The 26,597-nt window shown below is 42.0% G+C and overlaps 1 protein-coding gene across 3 annotated transcripts in view; it reads left to right on the forward strand.

The window, feature by feature from the left end:
• The window catches only part of AMMECR1 (AMMECR nuclear protein 1), a 268,091-nt gene that overhangs the window by 93,539 nt on the left and 147,955 nt on the right, over positions 1-26,597 (forward strand). For all 3 annotated transcript variants that reach the window (XR_004539635.1, XM_033946567.1, XM_033946568.1), the window contains exon 3: positions 26,442-26,552. Coding sequence is in view for 2 of the 3 variants with exons in the window: in XM_033946567.1 (XP_033802458.1) it covers positions 26,442-26,552 (111 nt within the window). In the remaining variant the exon portion in view is untranslated. The remainder of the gene's footprint in view (positions 1-26,441; positions 26,553-26,597) is intronic.

Consider the following 26,597-nt stretch of genomic DNA (forward strand, 5'->3'; position numbering starts at 1 on the left):
CAAGACTTGACGCCCTCGTTCCAGTTCTCTCAGCCTGTGCTGGTTGTCCTGGAGGCATCTCGAAAGGAGTCCACTCGCCAGTGTTACCATCAGAAGTGGACCCGTTTCTCTTCCTGGTGTGCTACTCGACAGCAAGAACCATTCTCTGCCTCCTCGTCTGCTGTCCTTGACTATCTGTTACACTTGTCTGGCACTGGGCTCAAGTCCTCCACGGTTCGAGTCCACCTTAGTGCCATTGCTGCTTTTCATCAGCCGCTTGACGGGAAGCCGAACTCTGTTCATTCTGTGGTTTCCCGCTTCATGAAAGGCCTTTTCCACGTCCATCCGCCCCTTAAACCTCCTCCTGTGGTTTGGGATCTTAACGTGGTTGTTGTTCGCTTAATGAAACCCCCGTTCGAGCCGCTAGCGCGGGCTCTCTTGAAGTATCTTACTTGGAAGATTGTGTTTCTTATTGCTCTCACTTCTGCCCATCGGGTCAGTGAGCTTTAAGTAGCGGACCCTCCTTTCACTGTCTTCCATCATGATAAGGTGGTTCTCTGTACCCATCCTAAGTTCTTGCCTAAGGTTGTTTCTAAGTTTTACATTGTTCTCCCTGTGTTTTTTCCGAAGCCCCATTCTCACCCTGGAGAGGTAGCTCTGCATTCTCTTGATTGTAAGCGTGCGCTGGCCTTCTACTTGAAGCGCACTGCTCCTAATCGTACTGCTCCCCAGATGTTCATCTCTTTCAATCTTAATCGCTTGGGTTGTTCTGTTTCTAAGCGGACCATTTCTAACTGGTTGGCCGCTTGTATCTCTTTTAGTTACGCTCAGGCTGGTCTCTCCCTCCCGGGTCGAGTCACTGGCCACAAGGTCAGAGCGATGGCGGCGTCTGTTGCTTTCCTTTGCTCGACTTCACTTGAGGAAATCTGTAAGACTGCCACTTGGTCCTCGGTTCATACGTTTACCTTGCACTACTGTCTGGATACTTTCTCCAGGCGTGATGACCATTTTGGCCAGTCCGTTTTGCAAAAATCTGTTCTCCTAAATTGCCAACTCTCCCTCCATCCCATTTTGGTTAACTTGGAGGTCTTCCACATGTAGAGAATATGCTGCCTGCTTGTCCTGGGATAAAGCACAGTTACTTACCGTAACAGGTGTTATCCAGGGACAGCAGGCAGATATTCTCGCAACCCACCCACCTCCCCGTGGTTGGCTTCTTCGCTAGCTATCTGAACTGGGGACACGCTGAGGTGACACATGCCCTAGACCGGGCGGGAGGGGCACGCGCAGGCCAATCGCAAGCTTGAAGGTCTTCAAGCAAGTCTGCTTGCGAAAATGTCCGCTAGGGGGCTCCGTCACCCACATGTAGAGAATATCTGCCTGCTGTCCCTGGATAACACCTGTTACGGTAAGTAACTGTACTTTATCATTATCTTACCCCACAGTAAAGAATTTTGAAAACTACAGATAACTTCATGGGGATAACATGAGGCTAAATGTCCTGGGCTTTATAGCCTTTGTCTATCCCCCATATTAAGGAAGCATGGGAGAAGAACAGCTAGGGGCACTCAAGCGATGTCCTCAAAACTTTTGAATTTCATGTTAATGGTAGGGATTTTATGTGATAAGCAGTGAAGGAATGCTATCCGTTGCACATACTTCTCAGTGAGGTGAAGTGATTGTCAGTCCAAATCACTCTGCGATTTGTCACATGCTCTTGCGAAATTTCCATTCCTATGTAATACCATGTCTGTTTTATCATTCCCTCCATAAGCAATTCTCTAATACCTTGTGTGTCCTGTTTGTCTTGATTAGATAAGTACTCTGTCGAGCAGAGACCATCTTGGTGCTATAGAAATGATAAGTATTAGTAGCAATATCGAATTCCAGTAACCATGCAAGGCCTAAAGAAAACTGAACTCTTTGTGGTTGTGATAATTGTGAAACAGTGACAAAAAATGAGTTTTTGAAAGGTATCATAGCCTATAAAAATTGAACTTTAAGCCATTTTCTTCAGCCTTGCATCTGAAATAAGTTGAATGCATTCACACAAAAATAGGTAAATACCATGACGTGACCTGGTAAAAGTTTTATTTATGAAAAGTTTTTTCTCTTGACCTAATGCCAAATTGCAACTAGTGTATAACTGAACTTTACTCTTCTAAAAATCCATTTGCACCCCATGTCTGTCCTAAAGGAGATTTTTCCCCCCTCCCCCCAATATTGCATAACCCATATTTAGCTTTGTTTTTCATGCAGTAAAATAAGCAATTGTCATTTGTTCCAGTTTGGGGATTTAACAATGCAGGTTTATTATTAATTTCAAAATTAAAACTTGATTTTACAGAGTGATTGGATGGCTCAGTGGATTGGCCCAGGGACACAGAGCCTTTCACCTGTGGGTCACCGATACAAATCTGACTCAGGTTGGTAGTGACTGAAAGACATTGCCATCTGAAAGCTCTTCTTTGAACTATGTGTAATGAGTAGATTGTTTCCGTTCAGATACAATAAGATCATACTTACATTTGGCACTACAGAGCCCCATAAGAAATGCAGAGTGAATTATTTTCTTCAGCTAGAGAGTGGCTTCAGAGCAGAATCTAGGCACGCGTAATGAAAAGCATATTTTTCTACTACCCCTACTATACATTTTCCATAGTCAATTCTCTCTCTTAGCTTTATAATGGACTGAATTCAGTACAATTTATTTATTAATTTTAAATATTTATATGCTGCGTATAGCCTAAGTGGTTTTACATTCAGGTACTTGAGTATTTTTTTCTTATCTGTCCTGGTGGGCTCATACTCTTATCTAATGTACCTGGGGCAATGGGGGATTAAGTGACTTGTCCAGGGTCACAAGGAGCATAATGGGATTTGAACCTACAACCTCAGGGTGATGCAGTTGTAGCTCTAACCACATTGTCACATTTAATAGAAAAATAACCCTTTATTTCCCAACAGACATAAAAGTTGAATTAGTGCAGGTTTATAGGTTGTAAACAGTAGCCCCAGTTGTCACATCTTCAAAACCAGCTACTGTCCACATGTGCACCTGTCTTTTATTCAATAATTCCATTAATTAAAAATACTCATATCTTATATGAGTGAATCTTAAATTCACTCATTCCTTGCTTGGATTAGAAAAGGCTGGGTAGGCATGGATTGAGTGAATATGAGGTATCCTTACTTTAGAGATTTTGTTGTGAGTTCTTTATGAATGTAATGAATTTTGTATATGAAAGATGCCTAGGGTTGAAATAGAAATTTGGTGCTCCCGATTCGCAGTTTCCCCTTTAGTGAATTTGGTTATTCACTATTTTTTTGCCCCTTGTTTTTTAATGCAGAAATGCTGCCCTGGACATCCCCCAGAACTTACCTGGTGGTCTAGCGGTGACACTGGGCAGGAGCAATCTTCCTACGCTCCTGCCCTGTGCAGAGCCATCATCAAAATGGCTGCTGTGAGTTCCCGTTGTGAGTGCTTAAACAACTGTCCCATGTCCCTGCCCTGTGCCTTGTCTCCCTCTGGTGGTCTAATGGTAGGCCGGGACAGGAGGGATCCATCCCAGCTGACTAACAATTTTATACCCCCTCCCCCCCCCCGTACCTTTTTTAAATCCTGGTGGTCCAGCGGTGTATCGGCAGGAGCAAGCTTTCTGTGCTTCTGCACTGTGCCCCTCCCTCGCTGGACCATCCAGCCATCCAGCGAGAGAGGAGCTCAGGGCAGGAGCGCGGAAAGCTCGCTCCTGCCGATACGCCGCTGGACCACCAGGATTTAAAAAGGTGAAAAAAGGGATGTTTCCCTGGCAAACAGCTGGGCGCTCCCCTAAATTAGCCGGGCGGAGCGCCCGGCTTAAAGATGCTAGGGAAAACACTACACATCACTGTGATGCAATATTTGCTCCATAAGACACAGACATTTCCACCCACTTTTTTGGGGAAAGAAAAGTACGGTAATCCTTTGATTTTTGAAAATAGTTTCCGTTTGACTACAGTTCAGGTCTCCTGTTTCTTCTTGGAAACTAATCTTAAATTTCAGCGACTCTAGTCTCTTCATTTGGATTTTAGTTAATTATATATATTTCTCTTATGGATTGAAAACTGGCTAAAAGGAAACCAAATAGGTCTAAATGGGCACTTACCGACATGGAAAATGGCCACTAAAGCAGTGGTCCCCAACCCTGTCCTGGAGGACCAATAGCCAGTCAGGTTTTCGGGATAGCCCTAACGAATATGCATGAAAGAGATTTGCATGTAATGAAGATGATAGGAATGCAGATCTGCCCCATGCATATTCATTAGGGCTATCCTGAAAATCCAACTAGCTAGTGGTCCGCTAAGACAGGGTTGGGGACCATTGCACTAGAGGACTGTCTCTAGAGGTCAATGCTGTTTTGTTTTGTATTTTAAGTTTATTTCATGAGAATAGCACACAACAAAACACAAATACAACAAGCCAGCTTAGAAACAAAGCATCATAGCCAAATACACAAAACTCAAGAAGCAAAAATACCATTCTCAAAAATTTTTTCATCCCTCCCCCTCTCCCAAAAGCCAACCCCCATCCCAACCTCCCCTTCCCAAAACCCCAACAAAATAAGAAGAATAAAGATATTTAAAAAAAAAAAAAAGAATAACAAAAGGCCATCAAACTGGACATTAGTGACATGGAGTAGCTCAAATAAAGCACAAGACTAAAGTACTGACTATGCTGCCCGCCTCTGTCCATAACTATCCCATTCCTTGTGATAAATACCCAAAGTATTATGGCGAATAGCTGTCAACTTAGACATCAACTGGAGATAATCCAGCCGACGATATATTTCACAGCCACCAGGAATGCCCGGTGATTGCCAACGTTGAGCCAAGGCTAGCCTGGTGGCCGTGAATACACAAGCTGCAAACTTCTGTTCAATTTTAGTAAAGCCAGGGACACCCACATTCAACAAACACAACGGACAATGTTTTCGTAAGACACTCACCAACATACATCCTACCAATTGCCAGTATTTCTTAACCAATAGGCACCCCCATCAAATATGTAGGAAATCCCCCCCGCTTCCAACAATTTTGCCAACAACGATCTGATCCACGCCCCCAAAATACGCTGTACCATATTAGGGGTAAAATACCACCTATAATACATCTTATAGCCATTCTCTACATAATTAATAGATAGAGTAGGCTTAAATATGCCCTTATAAAGAACCTCCCAATTCAACAATCTATTTCCCCCCTTGTAATACCCGCTCCCACTCTACTCTATAAGGGTCCCAGGGATCCTACTGATATAATAATGCCTGATATACTCTTGAAACTCCTCCATGCCCAGACCCCATTTTTAAAGGAGCTCAAGCCGCGTGTCCCCTAAAGATATCTCCCAAAAAACCTCCTTAAGTATAAAAGAACGCAACCGAGTATACAGAAAAGAGTCCTGTGCCTCCAATCCATACTCATCTCACAATTCCTCAAAAGAGAACAATTGCATGTGTCCCCCCCATAGGTGCCCCAAAAACCATAAACCCAATCACACACATCTATAATTAATCACCTCCTCCCGAGAAGCAGAAAAGTCAGGCAATGCCGTAAGGGCCATTTGGCCAAAATATTGGCGCTCTGGAAAAATCCGCTTCAGGAGCCAGTACCATACTGTTAAGATCGTATGAAGAAAGGGATTGGGGTTCCAAAGACTGGTACATAAACGTTCCATAGGTTCCCAAGGTAATTTCCATAACGAAATGCGGATAGAAAATGCTGCTCCACATGTATCCATGGTCGATCGTCAAGACACCCACATAACGATTTCTTGCAATAATTCTGCTTTATAATACATACTAAAATCAGGAAACCCTATACCCCCCTGCAATTTAGCCCGATATAGCACACTAAGCCGCACCCGGGGAGGCGTTTTCTGCCATATATAAGCAAAAACTTTACAAGAAAGTCTCCCAAAAAATCCTCTGGAAGTGATATAGGCAAAACCATAAATATATACAGTAATTTCGGCAAAACCATCCATCATTTTGATGGCAGAAATACACCCCATCCAACTGACAGGCCCTCTCATCTTTCCAATTCTTCAAAAATATGATGCAACCTTTCGGGATAATTCACCGCATATAACTGGCGATAGTCTCCTGTTAAATTAATACCCAAATATTTAATAAAGTGAGGTGCCCAAGAGAATACAAATTGATATTGTAAAGAGTGCACTTTTGAATCAGAGTTTTGGATTTTTCCATGTTCACTTTGAACCCAGACAGGCTACCAAATTCCTCCAATACTCCCATCACAGAGGGCAAAGATTGTTCCGGATGCCTCAACAATAACAAAATACCCGCATATAACAAAAATTTTATATTGACGGCATCCCACTTCAATGGGGGTATGTATATTTGAGGCAGAGGGATTTGGGTAGCATGGGGATCTTAGCAGGGCATGGCCTGAAAAGCATAATGGAGGCATAAGAGGGGAAGACAAGCAGTGGAGTCATTTTGTCCTTATAGCTGATCAAATTTCTGTTCGTCAAATTTGAGGATTTCATTGACAGTTCCTTGCAGTCTTTCGGGTCCAGGGCAGTTAGCAGAAGAGGAATAGCAGCGACAAGTGAGATGATCAAATTTCCAAAGATAGGAAATTATTTAAAAGAATAAGAGGGTAATTTCTGTGGGCAGTGAACCCCTAGTGAAAGTAAAACAGAGGTGGTCAAAAGAAGTGATGGAAAAAAACAACCATCACCAAAGGCTTTAGTGTGGAAATGACCCAACACGTCTCTAGAGTAGTTATTTTAAGTAAGGTGAATGACCACCTGTGTATACTATCAATGCTCTTGTGAAATAATGCGAGAAACTTTGCCCCTGATACAGGGGATTTTGCCAAAACCCAGCCACAATAAAGCCCTTAGTGACAATCTGGTTTGTTTGGGGGGGGGGGTTGTTATCATTCATATGCTTGATATACTGTGAATCGCATGAAAAGGCAGCAAAGTGTTCTCTGTTTTAATTGCACAAATGAAATTATTGAATGCCGTTAAAATAGCAGAGTTGCGAGGGTTTGCAGAAGGATCTTATGAACCTAGGAGACAGAGCATCTAAATAGATTAAATTTCATGTGGACAAGTGCAAAGTGATAATCTCAACTACAGATACAAACTGATGGTTTCTGAGTTAGGAAGGCAGATTCTCTCTTTTTTTTGTTGTTTTTGTTTAAAACTATGCTAAAGACCCACCTATTTTGAGCTGCTTTTAATGTATGGCCTAGCTGATCTTCAGATGAGCTGCTTTCTCCTCCCAGGGTTTGGAAGAACACACTGAATTTGTTGCTTTTTCTTTTTTGGTGTATTTCTTTTCTATGTTTAAAGATCATTGCATTATAACCCACCTTGTTGGCTTGACCCTAGGATAGAGGTTGCAACCTGCGGCTCATGAACCATATGCGGCTTTTTGACCATATAGCTGCAGCTCATGTGGGGATCCCAAGGTCTGTGCCTGTGTCCTGGTGACTGCCTCCTCCTTCCAGGTAACCACACACATCAGAGGTAAACCTAGTTTGGCCACAGGCAGCGTGTTGCTGCGGCTTGTGAAAAAACATGTGCAGCTAGCTGCCTGGCAGGAAGGAGAAAGAGGCCGCCAGGAGACAGATGCATACTGTAGGAAGAGGGCAAGAACTTGGGGCACAGAAGGAAGGGAGGATGGAAGAAGGACAGAGGAAGGGAGGGAAAGAGATGCTGAGGTCAGGGAGAAAATAGGGATAATTGTTGGACATGTGTTTCTGAATGAGAGAAAGAGAGAAGGTGCACATGGGGAAAAAAGAGAATTATTGTGCAAAGGAAGAAATAGAATTAGACGTGGTGATGAGAGAGGGGTGAGGTAGAGATGAATGGGGAAGAGATAAGAGGGAGAAATGTTGGATGTGGTGGTAGAGAGGGAACAGTGGGACAGATGGAAAATAGAGGAAATGATATGTAAAGAAAATGGAGGGAGAGAGGCAGCATTAAATTAGTTTTCTTTATTTGCTATAAATACTTTTGTTTTTGTTAAATACATATATACCCATATCACATTCAAAAAGTCTATCTCAAACCGCCTTCTCTTCCCATTGTGGCTCTTTGTAAATCTTGGGTCAAACATTTAGGATAAAATGGCTCTTTGTTTTAAAAAGGTTGCTGACCCAACTGCCCTAAGAGGTATATCAAATAAATTGAACCTTGAACCTCACCGTCCCCAAGAAAAAGGTCTTGGTCTGAACATTTCAATATAATAAGGAAGAAGTAGGGAATTATAGGCTAGTAAGTCTGACTTCTGTGGTAAGCAAATTAATGGAAGCGCTTTAAAAGCCGAGAATGGTGAAGTTTCTGGAATCTGGTGGATTACAGGACCAGAAGCAACATGGATTCACTAGAGGTAGGTCTTGTCAAACAAATCTGATCAATTTCTTTTACTTGGTGACCAGAGAATTAGATAGAGGGAGTGCGTTAGATGTGGTGTATTTAAATTTTAGCAAAGCCTTTGACAGTCTTCCACACAGATGTCTAATAAATAAACTGAGTGCCCTCGGAATAGGCCCCAAAGTGACTGGCTGGGTAGGAACTGATTAAGTGGAAGACGACAGAGGGTAGTGGTCAATGGAGATCGCTCTGAGGAAAGGGATGTTACCAGTAGTGTGCCTCAAGGTTCTGTTTTTGGGCCTGTTCTTTTTAACATTTTTATAAACTATTTTATTTATTTATTTTAAAAATTGATATACAATCTAAAACTAAACAGTCTACATGGTTTACATACACAGTGTTAAAATGATGACAAAATAAAAACAAATACATAGAAAAATACTCATCTAATAAAAGTAAAATTACATACAATCCTCAAGATAATACCATAGAGTAGATAGCAGGGCTCTTGGATAAATCATCATTTTTAGCTGAGATAACTAAAAAAAGGCATCTACGAAAAGCTGCGTCTTCAGTAATTTTCTAAACCTATCCTTTTCATAGCAGTTTCGTATCTGACCTACTAAGGAGTTCCATAACTTAACTCCTGCACAGCAGAAAGCCCTTTTACCCATCTCAACAAGTCTTGGATTCACAGACGTCTTCAGTAAGGCCGAATTCTCAGAGCGCAGAGATCTCATTGTTATATAGCTGAGTATATTACTTTTAAGCAATTCTGGGATGTTGCCATACAAGAATTGATGACAAATCATTACTGCTTTATATTGGACTCTGAAGGCGATCAGAAGCCAATGGAGTTTTTTGAGATATGGTAAAATATGGTCATATTTAGACACACCCATTATCAAATGTACTGCTGCATTTTGTATAATCTGTAGTGCTCTATATCATCCTTTTGCTATTCTGAGATAAAGAGCATTGCAGTAATCCAGCTGTGACAAGACCATGGCTTGAACAACAGTTCAAAAATCAAACGATGCAAGCATTGGTTTCAATCTGTGCAACAAGTGCATTTGTGCAAAGCATGCCTGGATGGTCTTAGTTACTTGCAAGTTCATTACACCTAAGATAGTCAGTGATTCGTGCACGGAAAGAACATCATCCATAACTTTAACCTCGGTAGGCCACTGATAATCTGACTTCCTGATGAGCATTATTTCAGATTTATCTACGTTTAGTTTCAAATCTTGTTCTCCCATCCACTCCTCAATCTTACACATGTATACAGACAGTGATTGTTCAACATTATCATCCCCAACACCTATTGGGAAGAAAAAAATAATATCATCTGCATATGCAGTATTTGGTATTCAACTCCCAAGGACTCAAATAGGACTGTCAGGTAAGACTTGCCTCTGCAAATGATAGCATAGGCCATAGAGTAGACACTCCAGTTGGTGTGAATAGCATGAAGAAAGACCTAGAGCAGCTTGAAGAATGGTCTAAAATTTGGCAACTAAAATTTAATGCTAAGAAATGCAAGATCATGCGTTTAGGCTGCAAAAACCCAAAGGACTAGTACAGTTTAGGGGGTGAAGAACTTATGTACACAACAGAAGAGCGGGACTTGGATGTGAGTTTGTGTGATGACTTTAAGGTGGCCAATAAGGTTGAAAAGGTGATGATGAAAGCTAGAAAGTTGCTAGGGTGCATAGGAAGAGGTATGGCCAATAGGAGGTATTGATGCCCCTGTATAAGACTCTGGTGAGACCTCATTTAGAATATTGTGTACAATTCTGGAGACTGCACCTTCAAAAAGATATAAAAAGGATGGAGTAAGTCCAAAGGAAGGCTACTAAAATGGTGCATAGCGTTCATCATAAGGTGTTGGGGGACAGATTTAAAGATCTCAACATTGGAGGAAGGGCGGGAGAGGGGAGATATGATAGAGATGTTTTAAATACCTATATGGTGTAAATGCACATGAGTCGAGTTTCATTTGAAAGGAAGCTCTAGAGCAGTGTTTCTCAACTCAGTCCTAGTCAGGTTTTTGGGTTATCCATGTTGAATTTGTATACATTGCCTCCATTATATGCAAATTTCTTTCATGCATATTCATTGTGGATATCTTGAAAACATGACTGGCAAGGGGGTACCCCAGGACCAAGTTGAGAAACACTGCTCTAGAATGAGAGGACATAGGATTAAGTTAAGAGGTGATAAGAATCAGGAGTAATCTATGGAAATACATTTTTACAGAAAGGGTGTCAGATGCGTGGAACAGTCTCCTGGAAGAGGTGGTAGGGGACAGACTATATCTGAATTCAAGAAAGCCTGGGATAGGCACGTGTGATCTCTTAGAGAGAGAAAGAGATAATGGTTACTGCAAATGGGCAGACTGGATGGGCCTTTTGGCCTTTATCTGCCTTCATGTTTCTATAATCAGAAAGTTCTATGACATCACAATGCAAGTATTAAGAGTTTTAGCCAATAGGGAGAGGAGGAGATAGTGGATGCTGTGGATGGGCCATTTGGCCTTTATCTGCCATCATGTTTCTGTGTTTCTATAATGACTCAAAGATGCCACAGCTACCAAAACAAGCAAATAGAATGTTAATCTCAATTTTGTTCTCAATTCCTTTTCAAATAATCCATATTGTTGTGCCTCTATATAGGAAGTCCCTGGTGTGACCCTATTCCAAAGAATATAGCAGAACTAGAAAAGGTTCAGGGAAGGTCAACCGAAATGATAAAGGGGATAAAACACCTCCCTAAATAGGTTGGGGCTCTTTACCTTGAAGAAAACCAAGAGGGAATATGATGAAAAGTGTGTAAGATCATGAATGAAGTGGAATGGTTAAAATAGGGAGCAACAGAAGGATTAGCCTTATATTTGATAGATTGGATTTTATGGTATACACGCAGTCCCCGAGTACAACTTGTACTTAAGAATGCATTTGAAACTTCATTTGATTTCAATGAGCAGTATTTCCAGTGGCATAGACTCCTACACAGATTCATTTATGATGCATGGCATTCTGTACCTTAGAGGGAACACTGGTTGGAGCAGTTGGCCCTTTTGTCAGTTTCATACAAATCTGACTTAAGAACAGCTTTAAAAATATAACCCTTTCTTCTTGCCTGTGTACTGAAGTTTTGATGATCCAACACTGCCTCACTATTGTATAATTGTAACCTGTCAAACACCACAACTATCCCCTCCAAGAAAATGCTATATGAAACTATTGACCAGCAGATTGAAAACAATTCATAGAATGTATTTGGGGTTTTTCATTCAGTGCATAAGCTGTGGAATTTGTTGCTGGAGGGTGAGGTCAAAGTGACTTAACATAGTGGGAAAGCTATAAATTATTAGCCAGACAGAGTTGGCAAAACCATTGCTTATCCATGGAAATAAGTAATGAAAAATTTTAGGGATCTGCCAGATACTTCTTGTTCAGACTTGTCACTGTCTGGGACAGGATGCTATGTACAGTAAACCTCGGACTGAGTCATTATGCCTTTTATGTTCTTGGCAGCCTCAAACTAAGGCCTGTTTCTAAAAAGGCGGACTGATTGTAGTCTGTGGTAAGCATCCTACTGTTGTCTAACAAACCAATCGGGATGCACGTTTAAAAAAAAAAATGATGGTTTAAAGGACACCTACAATGTAGGCATTGTTCATGTGCGTACAGAGATGTCTAGGCATACCTACAGACGTCTAAGGACGGTGTAGGTGTGGTTTACATCGGAAGTAGCCTTAGGCGTCCATAGGCATTTCCAGGCGCTACTCGTAGGCGCGAATAAGATGCCTTAAATGTAGACCTGTGAAATGCTGGCCTACATTTAAGGCGTCTGTAGAATAAAACAGACGTGATTCTGGATGCAGGGCCTACCAGTGATTGATACATGTTAGGCGCCCATTTTGCAGGTGCCATTTCCAGAATAAGGCCCACCATGTGCACACAGGACAAGCATAGTTGTACATCATTTTTCTTTACCTTACTGTTTGTAAGGATAAGAGTGTGCCATGTTTGCCAGTTATTCTTTGGAAGTGCCTTTCATCCATCATGACAGAAAGATTGATCTTTTCCTAAGAAGAACTTTGTCCTGGCATATGTTAAAACTCTCAAAAATGCAACAACATTTCTCACAGTTGATGGAAGTCAGATGTTAGTAATTTTTGAAGGAAGTTTCAATACTCTTTAGACTGTAGCTGCTTCACTTAATATAGTATATGAAACTTATAAAATGGTTAGTTGTCTTCATTCCATTAGACTTTCACGGCAGGGTAGTAACATACTCATGGACTTGAGAACATTTCTTCAAACAAAGCTTGCAAATTTGACATGGTTTTTTCATGTTTTCATAAAGCATAGGCTAGATATGTGTATCAATGGGAGAAGGGCTTTTGGACGAGTTATTAAATAGTTTTATTTTGCCTGCTTTCATAACTCATTTAATGTGGATGACTGCAAGCCAGACTGGAAACCTTCTCATCTAATCTAAATCTTTGACTTATATATTGAGTCATCCCTGATACACAGGGCTTGACTTGGTTAACAATAATTATAATAATATAAAGGAGATATCATCCATTAAAAGTTACCTGCTAAAAAGCATTGAAACAGAACGGTCTTCAAGATTTTTCGGAAGAACGAACGTGATAAGCAAGATCTTAATTGAGAAGGTAAATCATTCTAAATCACAGTTAATAAGTAATGCAAAGAAAGGGCAACATCACGTGTTGTGTATTTTAAATATATTTCAGTTAGCAAAATGATGTAGAGGGGAGGGGAACAGGGTGTAGAGTCTAGCAGAGAATGAAGGAGGCTGGGTGCAGAGCCTAACATATATTAGTATACAATTTGGTTTAGAATATTTTTTTCCTTGTTTTCCTGCTATAAATCTAGGGTGCGTCTTATGGTCAGGTGCGTTTTATGGAGTGAAAAATACGGTATATCACTCTCAATTCCATGGCTCGCAATTTTTCGAAGTAGTCGTTCATGCCGGGACCTTGTTGAAAACCTTCTGAAAATCCAAATAGACAAAGGTGACCTGGTTGACATTGTATATCTGCCTGTTTACTCCCTCGAAGAAGTGCAGTAAGTTCGTCAAACAAGATCTTCCTTTGCTGAAGCCGTGCTGGCTGGTCCTCATCAGATTGTGTCCGTCAAGGTGATCAATGATGCGGTCCTTTATCAGCGCCTCTACCGTCTTTCCTGGTACCGAGGTCAGACTCACCAGTCTGTAGTTTCCTGGATCTCCCCTCGAACCTTTCTTGAAGATCGGCGTAACATTCGCCACTTTCCAGTCTTCCAGAATCCTTCCTGATTTGATCAACAGATTGGCTATTAGTTGAAGCAGTTCAACTACAATAACCCCTTTCAGTTCCTTGATTACCCTCGGATGGATGCCATCCAGTCCCGGGGATTTATCATTTCTAAGCCTATCAATCTGCCTGCATACCTCTTCTAGACTGACCGTCAACCCTGTCAGTTTCCCGTCTTCGTTTCCTGCATATAGCCTGTTGGCTTCTGGTATATTGTATATATCTTCTTCGGTAAATACAGACGCAAAAAAATGTGTTCAGTTTGTCAGCGATGGCTTTGTCCTCCTTTAGTACTCCCTTTATTCCATGGTCATCCAACGGCCCCACTGCTTCCTTTGCGGGTCATTTCCATTTAATATATTGAAAGAACGGCTTGAAGTTTTTTTCCTCCTTGGCTATTTTTCCTTGTAGTCTCTTTTGGCCCCTCTTACCGCCTTATTGCACCTGCTTTGATGTTGTTTGTTCTTTTTCCAGTTTTTGTCCTTTTTTGACATTTCCATTCCTTAAACCAGGGGTGCCCAATAGGTCGATCGCGATCGACAGGTAGCTCACCAAGGCAAAGTGAGTCGATCACCCAGACTCACTTTGCCTTGGCGATCTATCGGGCCGATCAGTCTTCCTCTCCCCGACGTCAATTCTGCCGTCGGAGAGGAAGTTCGGGCCAGCCAATCGCTCCTTGGCTGGGCAGAACTTCCTCTCCGGCAGAATTGACGTCGGGGAGAGGAATGCTGGTCGGCCCAAAGCAGGGAGAGCATGGGGCGGCGGTGACGGCTTTGAGGCCTGTTATCCATTGGTGGCGGTTTGGGTCCTGTTCCCAGATGGCAGTGGCAGTGGCTTGGGGAAGGGCAGGGAGAAAGAAAGAAAGGGGGCAGGCAGGGAGACAGAAGGAAAGAAGAGAAACAGAAAAAAAGAAAGGGGGCATGAAGAGAGAAAGAAAGAAAGGTCAGGGAGAGAGGAAGAAAAAGTTGGGGGAGGGAATGAGGTGTGGAGGAGAGGAAGCATACAGGCTGAAAGAAAGATTGGATGCACAGTCAGAAGAAGAAAGTGCAACCAGAGACTCATGAAATCACCAGACAAGGTAGGAAAAATGATTTTATTTTAAATTTAGTGATCAAAATGTGTCTGAATTTATATCTGCTGTCTATATTTTACAATATGGTCCCCTTTTACTAAACCGCAATAGTGGTTTTTAGCGCAGGGAGCCTCTGAGCGTCGAGAGCAGCGTTGGGCATTCAGCACAGCTCCCTGCGCTAAAAACTGCTATTGTGGTTTAGTAAAAAGGGAGGGGGTGGGTATTTGTCTATTTTTGTATGGTTGTTACTGAGGTGTCAGTGCATAGAGTCATCTGCTTTGACCTCTTTGAAAAAACCCCGGAATAGGAATGATAATTAACAATTCTATGCATACAGTGTGCGTTGTGTTTTTTTTTAAATTTTATTGTTGGTAGATCATTTTGACTTGGTCATTTTAAAAGTAGCTCGCGAGTCAAAAAAAGTGTGGGCACCCCTGCCTTAAACAAAGTCTTTTTTGTCTCTGATCATTTCCTTCACTGCTTCAGAGAGCCACGCTGGTTCCTTGTTCTTTTTCCTCTTGGATCCCTTGTTGATACGCGGTATATATAGATTTTGCGCCTCGGTGACTGTGTCCTTAAAAAGGGACCATGCTTGCTCTAGTGTTTCTACAGTGCTTATCCTCTTTTTCATCTTCTTCCCCACCATGATTCTCATTCCTTCGTAATTCCCTTTTCGGAAGTTCAGTGCAGTGGCCGTCGTTCTGGATCGATGTTTTGTCCCTGTGTCCAGGTTGAAGTGGGTCATATTGTGATCACTGTTTCCCAGCGTCCCTTCTACTTCTACACCTTGCGCCAGTCCTCCTAGTCCATTTAGAATTAAGTCCAGAATTGCATTTCCTCTTGCATTTTCCTTGACAGGTTGTTCCAGGATGCAATCACCTACAACATCCAGGAACTTGGTCTCCCTACTGCAACCGGAGGTGCTTAGGTTCCAATCTATCCCCGGATAACTGAAGTCGGCCATGATAACTGCGTTGCCTCCCTTGCAGTTGTGTTTAATCTCGTCCGTCATTTCTCCATCAGTTTCTTCAAACTGCCCGTCATTCTGCTTATTGTCCTTGCTATCCCATATACCCCTATTTGCTCTTTGAGATCTGTAGGTTTCATACAATTTCTTTCTTTCAAATCCAAAACAGGCACACTATTAATCCACCCATTAATCTGCTTTTCTTTTATTTGTTTTTGCCTAGCTCTGAAATTATGAAACAAATTTCTATTCCCATCCACAGTGAACAATCATAAGAAATTTAAAACTTTGTTAAAAAAAACCAAACATCTTTTTTTTTTTTTTTTTTTTTTTTTTAACTGCTACCTACGAGGGGCTGCCTATGCTGAGCTCCTGTTAGGTTGCTGGATATCCAGTATGCAGTGTTGACTTTAATAACAGCAGTGTCACATTCACATGTTTATATTGGAGTTCCTTTCCTGGTTTTAAATATTTTATGTACACCGCTGTGATCTGCTCAACATCCCAGGGGTATCAGGTCAAAAGCGCGCCAGGACAAAGGCGCGCGCAGACAACTGAGCGCAGCGTGGAGGCGCGCACCGAAGAAAATGACTCTTTTAAAGGGCTCCGACGGGGGGGTGTGGGGTGGGAACCCCCCCACTTTACTTTATACAGGTCGCGCCGCGTTGTGGAGGCGTTTTGGGGTTGTAACCCCCCATATTTTACTGAAAACTTCCCTTTTTCCCTAAAAAACAGGGAAACAGTTAAGTTTCCAGTATAATGAGGGGGGTTACAACCCCCCAAACCCCCCACAATGCCGCCGCGATCTGTATTAAGTAAAGTGGGGGGGGGGGGGTTCCCCAACAAAAACCCCCGTCGGAGCCCCTAAAAACACTCTTTTTCTTCGGCTCGCGCTTCCATCTTGCGCTCAGTTGTCGGCGTGCGCCTTTGTCTTCCGCGGTTTTGTCTATGAACCCATCCCAGGCACTATAACAGGGTTTTAAATAAACATGTCCATTCTTTTGTCAGTCTCTACTGGGCAATAATCTGCAAAATTGTGTTAAAAATGGTACACTGTTTGGGAAACCCCTTTTATAAGAATGCCGACTTACTGCCTAATCACTGCTATTTCTTACTAGATTAACAAAATCTGTGCTGAATAAAAAATATATATGTGTATTTTTTTAATCTAAAAATTTTCTAACATGCTTAAACCTAAGCGGTTTACATAAAAATAAATATAATTAGCATGTAACTAACACATACATAGGTAAATAGATAAACACATCTGAAGCATTTACAATCTGAATCATAATTCAATCAAGAGAATGCCTCCACAAACGACATTGTTCTCAGCAGTTTCTTAAATTTTTGAATATCATAAAGTATCCTCAGCTGTCCTGTCAACTTATTCCATAATGTAGTTTTACTAATTAATTTGGTGATAATAATAATAATAACAGCTTATATACCGCAATACCGTGAAGTTCTATGCGGTTTACAAAGATTAAGCAAAGGTACAAATTGATTGACTTTAAGAGGGGAGGAAGAAAGAGGGTTAATAGGACAGGAAATCCATTTTTGAGAAGAGAGTGATCAATAGAACAAGTTAATCGCTATAGAGGGGAGAGAGAAGAGATGATCCATTCACTCTTATCTTAACAATCTAGAAGGCTGGTAAAGCTTCAGTTGTGTCAAGTACCAGAGGATGTTCTAGTGAATAAGGTCAGAACCAAGACCTTGAAGACAGTGTGAAATTTAATAGTCAACCAGTGGAATTTTCTCAAACTTGGGGCTCCTTTTACAAAGGTGCGATAGTTGATGCCTGAGCACTGGCCCTGAAGCAGCGGACAAGAATAAACTCCGCGAAACGCTGGCCGCATCGGCATTTTTAGGAACAAGCATTGCTGAAGATAAGTAGTTTTTGTCAATGTTTTTCAACCAGCTGGGTAAGGGCATGCTAGCATATTGTTGAATTGTGGACACTGGTGTAGAGATATGGTGAAGAAATATTGCTGAGAATAAGACTTTTAAATCGGTTGTTGCAATATTTATGAAGTTTGAAAATATAAAAAACTAAAAATTGGAGCAGGAGTAAGAACAATACGCTGATCGTTTCAGTTAGCGATATCACAACTGTGCGTAGGCTCCAACTCTGAGGCCTGTAACTAACACCTAAAAGTTAAGCCAAGAGTTGTTAGCTGTACTTTCTAAAATGAGTGGTATGTAATAGTTTTTGCATTTTGGGAACCCTAAACAGAGGTCATCCAAGTTTGTGGCAGATTTTGAGAGAATGTACTACATTTCCTTTTCTGAGAGCCTCTGATATCGCCTCCTGTCAGCAAGTTTCAAAGACTGTTTTTTAAATTAGCACAGTTCTGTATACCGTATTTTTCGTTCCATAAGACACACCCTAGATTTAGAAGAGGAAACAAGAAAAAAACCATTCTGAACCAAATTCTCCTTGCCAGGCTCTGTACCCTGTCCCCCCTATGGTAGGCTGGGACAAGGCAGGCAGGCCTAGTGACAGAGAGGCAGGCAGGGCCTCCCACCCTGAGGCAGGCAGGCAGGCCCTCCTTTTTTTTAAATTGCTGCTATCCAGCACTGCTGCCTTTACTTCCGCTGCGTACGTCTGACAGCACCATAGAAGGGATTAGTAGTAGTGGATCAGCCTCTCTTATCTGCAGGTAGCAGAGCAGACTTGGCTGGGGATAAAGGGAACGCTGAAGTTGGTGGTGGAGGAGAAGAGCATGGTGGTGGTGGAGGAGCCATTTGCTCTCTTGTCCGCCATGTCTGAACCGCTCTTGCATGTCTCCATGTCAGAGCCAGAAGCCTGATCCTGCGCACATGCAGCGAGCCAAACAGCCAATCTGACACCGGCTCTCAACGCATGGGGGCCGCACAACAGGAGTGCATTCGATCCAATAGAATGGCCCACGGCAGCAGCTCACTTGAGCAGCAGAGGCGGAAGCGTTTTATCGAATTTATAATAAACTTGGAAACTTGGAAGAGCGTCCATCCATGAGGGAGAATGCCGAGTGACGGGGATTGGCTGCTGAACCCCCTCAGCGTGGTGCAGGAGCTGTTCGGTGAGCGTGAGGCAGTAGAAATCAGGAAGTGGGACCTGGAATAGACTTAGGCTGTTTCAGTCGGGAGGGGTTGGGTATTCGCTTCATAAGATACACCCTTATTTCCACCCACTTTGGGGGGGGGGGGGTAAAAGTGCGTCTTATGGAGTGAAAAATACGGTAGGTTCAAATGTTCTTAGTTTGTGTGTGTAGCTGGCTGAGTTCTTGTATTCTGTTTTGAACTTGAAACATGGGGAATTTTCTGTCTGCCAGTGTCCTTCAATAAAAGTAAGCCAGTCTTATGGAAGATTCTAAAAATTAATATACAGCTTTCCATTCTTATTTTGTACTCTGCTTCTGAAAAATATCCAGGTATTCTTCTAATCAAGGGGAAAAAACCACACTGTACACATGTGCACTTCTGTAATGTCATCTTTTTCTATAAATTAATATTTTTCTTAATTTCCTTTGAGCTTCCAGATCAGTTGGAATTGGCATTCATTGGATTACATCAGGGCTCAACAAATTCCAAATGTCAGGTTGCCTTAGCACCTTAAAATTTCATCCTGGTGCCTGCAAGTTTTGTATTCCCTAATATCAATGTTCTTAGCATTAATGACAACAGATATCAAAGAAACAGCACGGCTTCTATAATCCCACTGCACATTTCAGTTTTCATTATGTGAGAGTCCTGCAGGGCTGGAACTTCAGCTGATCTTGCAAGACTTGAGTCGGCAAAACCACCCAGATATTCTGCATTGTGTAACTCAAACTTGTAAGAACCAAGAGAAATGCTGCATGGCAACAAACAGCAAGGTGAAGGGGTAACAGATGGTGAACTGCATCTGTTAATATGGGGTTGATGGATGGCTGGTTTCCTGGAAGAGGGGAGGGAGTATGTATGTGTGTATGTCATATATACTTGTGTGGGCAAGACTATGACAGAAACTGAATGAAGGATTGTCTTTGAGAGAGATTCGTTGAAGTCTAGGAGAGAGGGATAGATTTATATGAGAGATGGGTGAGAGACCCTGAACATGGTGATATGTGGTAAACTTAATGTTGGGGGAGAAACCACTGCATTTTGTCTGGTGCTACCTAGATGAACCATCATAGAGAAGAGAGGAGGCTGCTATCTGCTGAGAGGAGTCCTTCCTGGACTTTTCACCACTCTTATTGCAGTAAGTGATATCAACATTGCTACAGGATTGCCTTATAAAACTTAAGAACATAAGAATTGCCATACTGGGACAGACCTAAGGTCCATCAAGCCCAGTATCTCCTGTTTCCAACAGTGGCCAACCCAGGTTCCTAGTGCCTAACTAGATCCCAAGTAGTAAACAGATTTTATTCTGCTTATCCTAGAAATAAGCAGTGGATTTTCCCAAGCCATAAGAATAGCCTTACTGGGTCAGACCAAAGGTCCATCAAGCCCAGTAGCCTGTTCTCACACTGGCCAATCCAGGTTATTAGTACCTGGCCAAAACCTAAAGAGTAGCAACATTCCATGCTACCAATCCAGGGCAAGCAGTGGCTTCCCCATGTCTTTCTCAATAACAGACTATGAACTTTTCCTCCATGAAATTGTCCAAGCCCTTCTTAAAACCAGCTACGCTATCTGCTCTTACCACAACCTCTGGCAGTGCGTTCCAAAGCTTAACTATTCTCTGACTATCCTATTAGTTTTTAAAGTATTTCCCTGTAACTTCAAGTGTCCCCTAGTCTTTGTAATTTTTAACGGAGTGAAAAATCGATCCATTTGTACTCATTCTACTCCGTTCTCGTTTAGAAAATTATCCAAGTCTTTTTTTTTGACCTTGCTAAGCTAACTGATTTCACCACATAATCCAGCAATGAAGTTCATAGTTTAATTACATGTTGTGTGAAGAAATATTTTCTCCAATTTGTTTTAAATCTACTACTTAGTAGCTTCATTGCATTCTCCCTAGTCCTAATATTTTGGGAAAGAGTGAACAAGTGATTCACATCTACCCTTTCCACTCCACTCATATTTTTTATAGGCCTCTATCATAACGCCCCTGAGCCATCTCTTCTCCAAGCTGAAGATAACTTAGGCCTGTTGTGGAATGCCAGAAGAGAAGGGGATGGTGTCCTAACTCATTACATGGCAAGAGAGCTGAAAAGCTCCTCTTAGACTTTTGTGGCTTTTGATACATTGGGTGACATTGGGTAGCGGATCCTGCCTAAAGTTGTGCTTGATTAAGCTTCCCTTTAGGGAATGCCTTCTTTTCGGAGAAGACCTGGAGAAATTTAGTCAAACAACTGGGAGACTCTAAAACACAGTGCCTCCCTGAAGATCGTCCTAGAGGGGCAAGGAAGCAGGCACAGAGCAGATTGCACCTACAAGATTCAAAGAGATACCATCCAGGATGACCAACAACTTTAGAGATCCCGTTTTTCGCAGAAGCAGCTCTTTCATTCGGACAAACGAGGTCCCCCCTCAGGCCAACCACTCTGCCACAGTTTCCAGAGCAGCTCAGTGTCAGGCTGCTGGCCCATTTTCAGGTCACTTCTGTAGGAGGTGTCTTCTCCCTTTTTTATAGGGAATGGGTCAAGGTGACATCAGACCAGTGGGTCCTAGAGATCATCAGAGACGGCTACAAGAGCTAGCCTCTCCAGTCATCGATTCCTTTTTGGTCTCCCCTTGTCATGCCCCATGAAAATGGGAAGGCAGTTCGATGTCTGCAGCTTATGCGAGCATTTGAACATTCAAGACCTGAAGTTTGTTGTGGGGCATCTCTCCTTTGTCATCTTCCTTATCACAGATCTTAGCCTTTCTACAGGAGGGCTGTGCAAAAGGATTGGCCTTGGTCTCCATCAGGTTCAGGTGGTTGCATTAGCCTGCTTTCAGGGTTGGCTATTGGGCTCGTTGCTAGCGGCCCATCTTGGCGCCGTATATTTTCTTAAGGGCATGGGTCGCCTTTGCCTTTCGGCTCTTCCTCTTTGCTCGGCATGGAACATTAATCTGGTCCTTCGGGCATTTCAAAAGGCTCCATTTTGAACCTCTATAGTCGGCCACATTGAAGGACCTGAACACCTGAAAGCGGTTTTCTAGGGGGCATTATTTTTGCATGTAGAGTGTTGGAGCTGCAGGCTCTGTTCTGTAGAGATCCCTTTCTTTCTCAGAGGGAGGAGTTTCCATTCATACGGTTCCTTCCTTTCTGCCAAAGGTAATGTTCTCCTTTTGCGTTAACCAGCCTCTGCTTTTGTCTTCCTTTTGTGAGGAGGATTATCCAGACCAGTTTCTGCACCATCAGTGACTGGTTGTCAGAAGGGTCCTGTGGCAATACATACAGAGACCTAAGTTTTACAAGTTGGATCATCAATTTGTACTGTTTGGGGGTCCTTGCTCAGGGTCCACTGCATCGAAGCCCACAATCGCAGGATGGATTAAGGAGGCCATTTCTTCCACATGCATACTGGCAGGAAAGCAACCTCTGCCTTCCCTCAAGGCATACTCAACCAGTCCGTAACAACTTCATGGGTGGAATCTCGATTCCTTTCTCTGAAAGACATTTGTCTGATGGCTACATGGTCTTTGCTGCACACTTTCTCGAGACACTATCACTTAGATGTTGCCGTTAGGTCGCTGTACATGTTCTCCAGACACTATTGTGTGGATGTTGCTGCTCAGTCCGTGGCATCATTCGGCTCATCTGTGTTGTCGGCAGCACTGGGCTGAATATCAACCTCAGTAAATAGAACTTCATTGCTGCATCCCATTTTTCTGGATTCATCTGTTGATGATGACAGGGAAGGTAAAATTATGTCTTATCTGATAAATTTATTTTTCTTAGTTACAGCAGACTGATCCATTGTACACATGATATTGCTGAGGAGGGAGAACCGTTGATGCTGTTTACTCCTTTTCTTTCTGCTTTGATACTGGGCAGAAGTGAGCGTACCATCCTATATATATCACAGTTCAGTGCTCTCTATCCGCCTGCTGGTGGATGGACACAACCCATTCATCTGGATTTGTCTGCTGTAACTAAAGGAAAGAAAATTATCAGGTAAGACATAGTTTTACCTTATGTGCTACATGTCCCATAGGTATAAAATAGAGCACACTAAGCTATATTAAAAAGGCTTCTTTGGTTAGTTATGTGTCTTAACTGTTTTTATCTTAAGCTTTTGAGGGGGTTTCCAAATTAATCTTATAATTTTATATATACAAATGGTTTATACTTTTTGTGTGTGTTTTTTTTTAAACAACTGATGCTGTTTCTGTATGAAGCAGCATATAATATGAATAAATTGGATCAAGGATGACAACAGACTAAAATTGCACTGTCCTCTGGGAAAACCCTTTTACAATGGTGCTTGTCTATTTGTTGTCCTCCATTTTTTTTCTCCTGACTCTCATTCAGTTCTTTGGTGTTCAGATTCTTTTTAGCATGCAAGTTGTATGCTGTTCAATATGTATGTAAGTGACATTGCTGAAGGGTTAGAAGGAAAAGTGTGCCTTTTTGCAGATGATACCAAGATTTGTAACAGAGTAGACACCGAAGAGGGAGTGGAGAATATGAAAAAGGATCTGCAAAAGTTAGAGGAATGGTCTAATGCCTGGCAACTAAAATTCAATGCAAAGAAATGCAGAGTAATGCATTTGGGGATTAATAATAGGAAGGAACCGTATATGCTGAGAGGAGAGAAGCTGATATGCACGGACGGGGAGAGGGACCTTGGGGTGATAGTGTCCGAAGATCTAAAGGCGAAAAAACAGTGTGACAAGGCAGTGGCTGCTGCCAGAAGGATTCTGGGCTGTATAAAGAGAGGCGTAGTCAGTAGAAGGAAGAAGGTGTTGATGCCCCTGTACAGGTCATTGGTGAGGCCCCACTTGGAGTATTGTGTTCAGTTTTGGAGACCGTATCTGGCGAAAGATGTAAGAAGACTTGAGGCGGTCCAGAGGAGGGCGACGAAAATGATAGGAGGCTTGTGCCAGAAGACGTATGAGGAGAGACTGGAAGCCCTGAATATGTATACCCTAGAGCAGGGGTGTCAAAGTCCCTCCTCGAGGGCCGGAATCCAGTCGGGTTTTCTGGATTTCCCCAATGAATATGCATTGAAAGCAGTGCATGCAAATAGATCTCATGCAGATTCATTGGGGAAATCCTGAAAACCCGACTGGATTCTGGCCCTCGAGGACCGACTTTGACACCTGTGCCCTAGAGGAAAGGAGAGACAGGGGAGATATGATTCAGACGTTCAAATACTTGAAGGGTATTAACGTAGAACAAAATCTTTTCCAGAGAAAGGAAAATGGTAAAACCAGAGGACATAATTTGAGGTTGAGGGGTGGTAGATTCAGGGGCAATGTTAGGAAATTCTACTTTACGGAGAGGGTGGTGGATGCCTGGAATGCGCTCCCGAGAGAGGTGGTGGAGAGTAAAACTGTGACTGAGTTCAAAGAAGCGTGGGATGAACACAGAAGATTTAGAATCAGAAAATAATATTAAAGATTGAACTAGGCCAGTTACTGGGCAGACTTGTACGGTCTGTGTCTGTGTATGGCCGTTTGGAGGAGGATGGGCAGGGGAGGGCTTCAATGGCTGGGAGGGTGTAGATGGGCTGGAGTAAGTCTTAACAGAGATTTCGGCAGTTGGAACCCAAGCACAGTACCGGGTAAAGCTTTGGATTCTTGCCCAGAAATAGCTAAGAAGAAGAAAAAAAAAAAAAAAAAAAATTTAAATTGAATCAGGTTGGGCAGACTGGATGGACCATTCGGGTCTTTATCTGCCGTCATCTACTATGTTACTATGAGAAATGCTTTTTTTTTCTTTTTCTTTAATTGAATTGGTATTTGAGCAAATGATTTTACAGTATTGGCACTGAAGGAATGTGTGCATCCAGTTCTGGGGCAAAGAGCAGCTTTTTGTGAGGCCTGCACTAGAGAATGACACGGGAATTTGTTTCCCCCATCCCCCGCAGGAACTCCATTTCCCCATCCCGGTGAGTTTTGTTGCTGTCCCTGTCCCATTCCTGTAAGCTCTGCCTTAACCGCACAATCCTTGAACGCTTATGATTTTAAAGCATTTGAGGCTTGTGCAGTTGAGGACAGAGTTTGCAGGAATGGGACAGGGACAGGTATCCCTGTGAGGGTAACCAGGAATTGTAACTTGTTTGCATACCCGAAGATTTTAGGCTGTAAAGTTAGGTCCTCTTTGGACAGGATGTTAGCATTTCAAGCAAGTAAACAACAGTCCTGGATGGGTAACTATATCAGCGGAGCCTTCCAAAAAGAAATTAAGACAGCATTATTTGATAAATTTATCTCATAACATGATGTTTTTAATCCTTAACATAATAATTTTACTGTATAAATTTACATTTACTGATAGATGCTCACTGGCTCCCAATCAGTCACAGAATTACCTACAAAATAATACTTCTCATTTTTAAAACTCTAACCTTTAATGAACCTCTATTTATATCCAGACTATTAATACCTCACACTTCCCAACGTTCCCTTCGCTCTTCCGACCAGAACCTTCTCACAGTCCCTTCTCTCAAAATCATTGGCACAAGAAGAGCAGATATATTCTCCGTGACGGGACCCCAATGGTGGAACACAATACATTCGAAATGAAAAGGACATTTTAACATTTAAAAAACTTTTAAAATCTTACCTATTTAAGGACACTTTTAATATTTAAACTTTCAACTTGATTCCAAATCATGCTGCGGTTTATTTCCCTTTTCCTTTTGTTTTTCCCTATTTTTTCTTCCCCAATTGAAAATTGTAACTTTTATCCTTCCCTTCCTATCTCATGTTTGTTTATGACAATAGAACTTTGTTAAAAGTTTACCTCTTCTATTTTTCCCTATTTTTTTATTTGTACATCGCTTAGTAATTCTAATAAGCGATTAATCAAATTTTATTAATAAACTTGAAACTTGAAACATTTTATCCTCTCTTTAGTCAATATGCTGTATTCTAATTTTAAAATTTTGTACTTTGCTGATTGTCCAGTTTTATTCTTTTGTGTAAACCGCCTAGAATTCTTTTGATTGTGGCGGTATACAAAAATAAAGTTATGTTGTTATGTTATGTAAGGAACCTGCAGGGATGGGGAAAAATTTGTCCCCATGTCATTCTCTACTGCACACATTATGCTAGGATTTGTATGCTAAGAAACCAAACTGTTAGTGGCTTGTGTTCATTGCCTTGTGATCAAATAAAAATGTATTGGAACTGAGAAATGTGGTGAACCCACGAGCAAAGACTAGTTTAACTAATTCCCAACTGCTGGGAACAAAATTTTCACCTAATTTTAGTGCCTCAAAAATGAGAATTCAGGATTTTGAATGCTGCAGAGCATGAGTTTCAGGTAAGCCAAGACACATGCTCTGGCCTTGACTGGCATATATTTAGATAAAATACCAAATGTTTTGTTGGAAAAATAGTTCATAGCGTGTTCTGTTTAAAACTTAGTTTTTTTTTATCGCCGGCCATGGCAGTAAAAACTCTGATGCAGAACTTTTACCGCCATGGCCGACGATAAAAAAATGTTAACATAGCTTCATAAATGGGGGAGGGGGTTAATCAGCTGAATAATTTGAGCTGCTTCCTGCAGACGTTTGCAGTGAACCTGACCCTCTAAGAAGCGTTGTTTTCTTTTCTTTTAAAACAGCCCTCTGTTTGTAACGTGGAAGATTGGTCGTGATAAACGATTGCGTGGATGCATAGGTACTTTTTCTGCCATGAACCTGCATTCAGGACTCAGGGAATACACACTTACCAGGTAAGAGGGTGTGTTCTTACATGGTTTGATTAGAAACAATCTATA

Source organism: Geotrypetes seraphini, chromosome 5 (assembly GCF_902459505.1).
Source record: "Geotrypetes seraphini chromosome 5, aGeoSer1.1, whole genome shotgun sequence".
Lineage (NCBI taxonomy): Eukaryota > Metazoa > Chordata > Amphibia > Gymnophiona > Dermophiidae > Geotrypetes > Geotrypetes seraphini.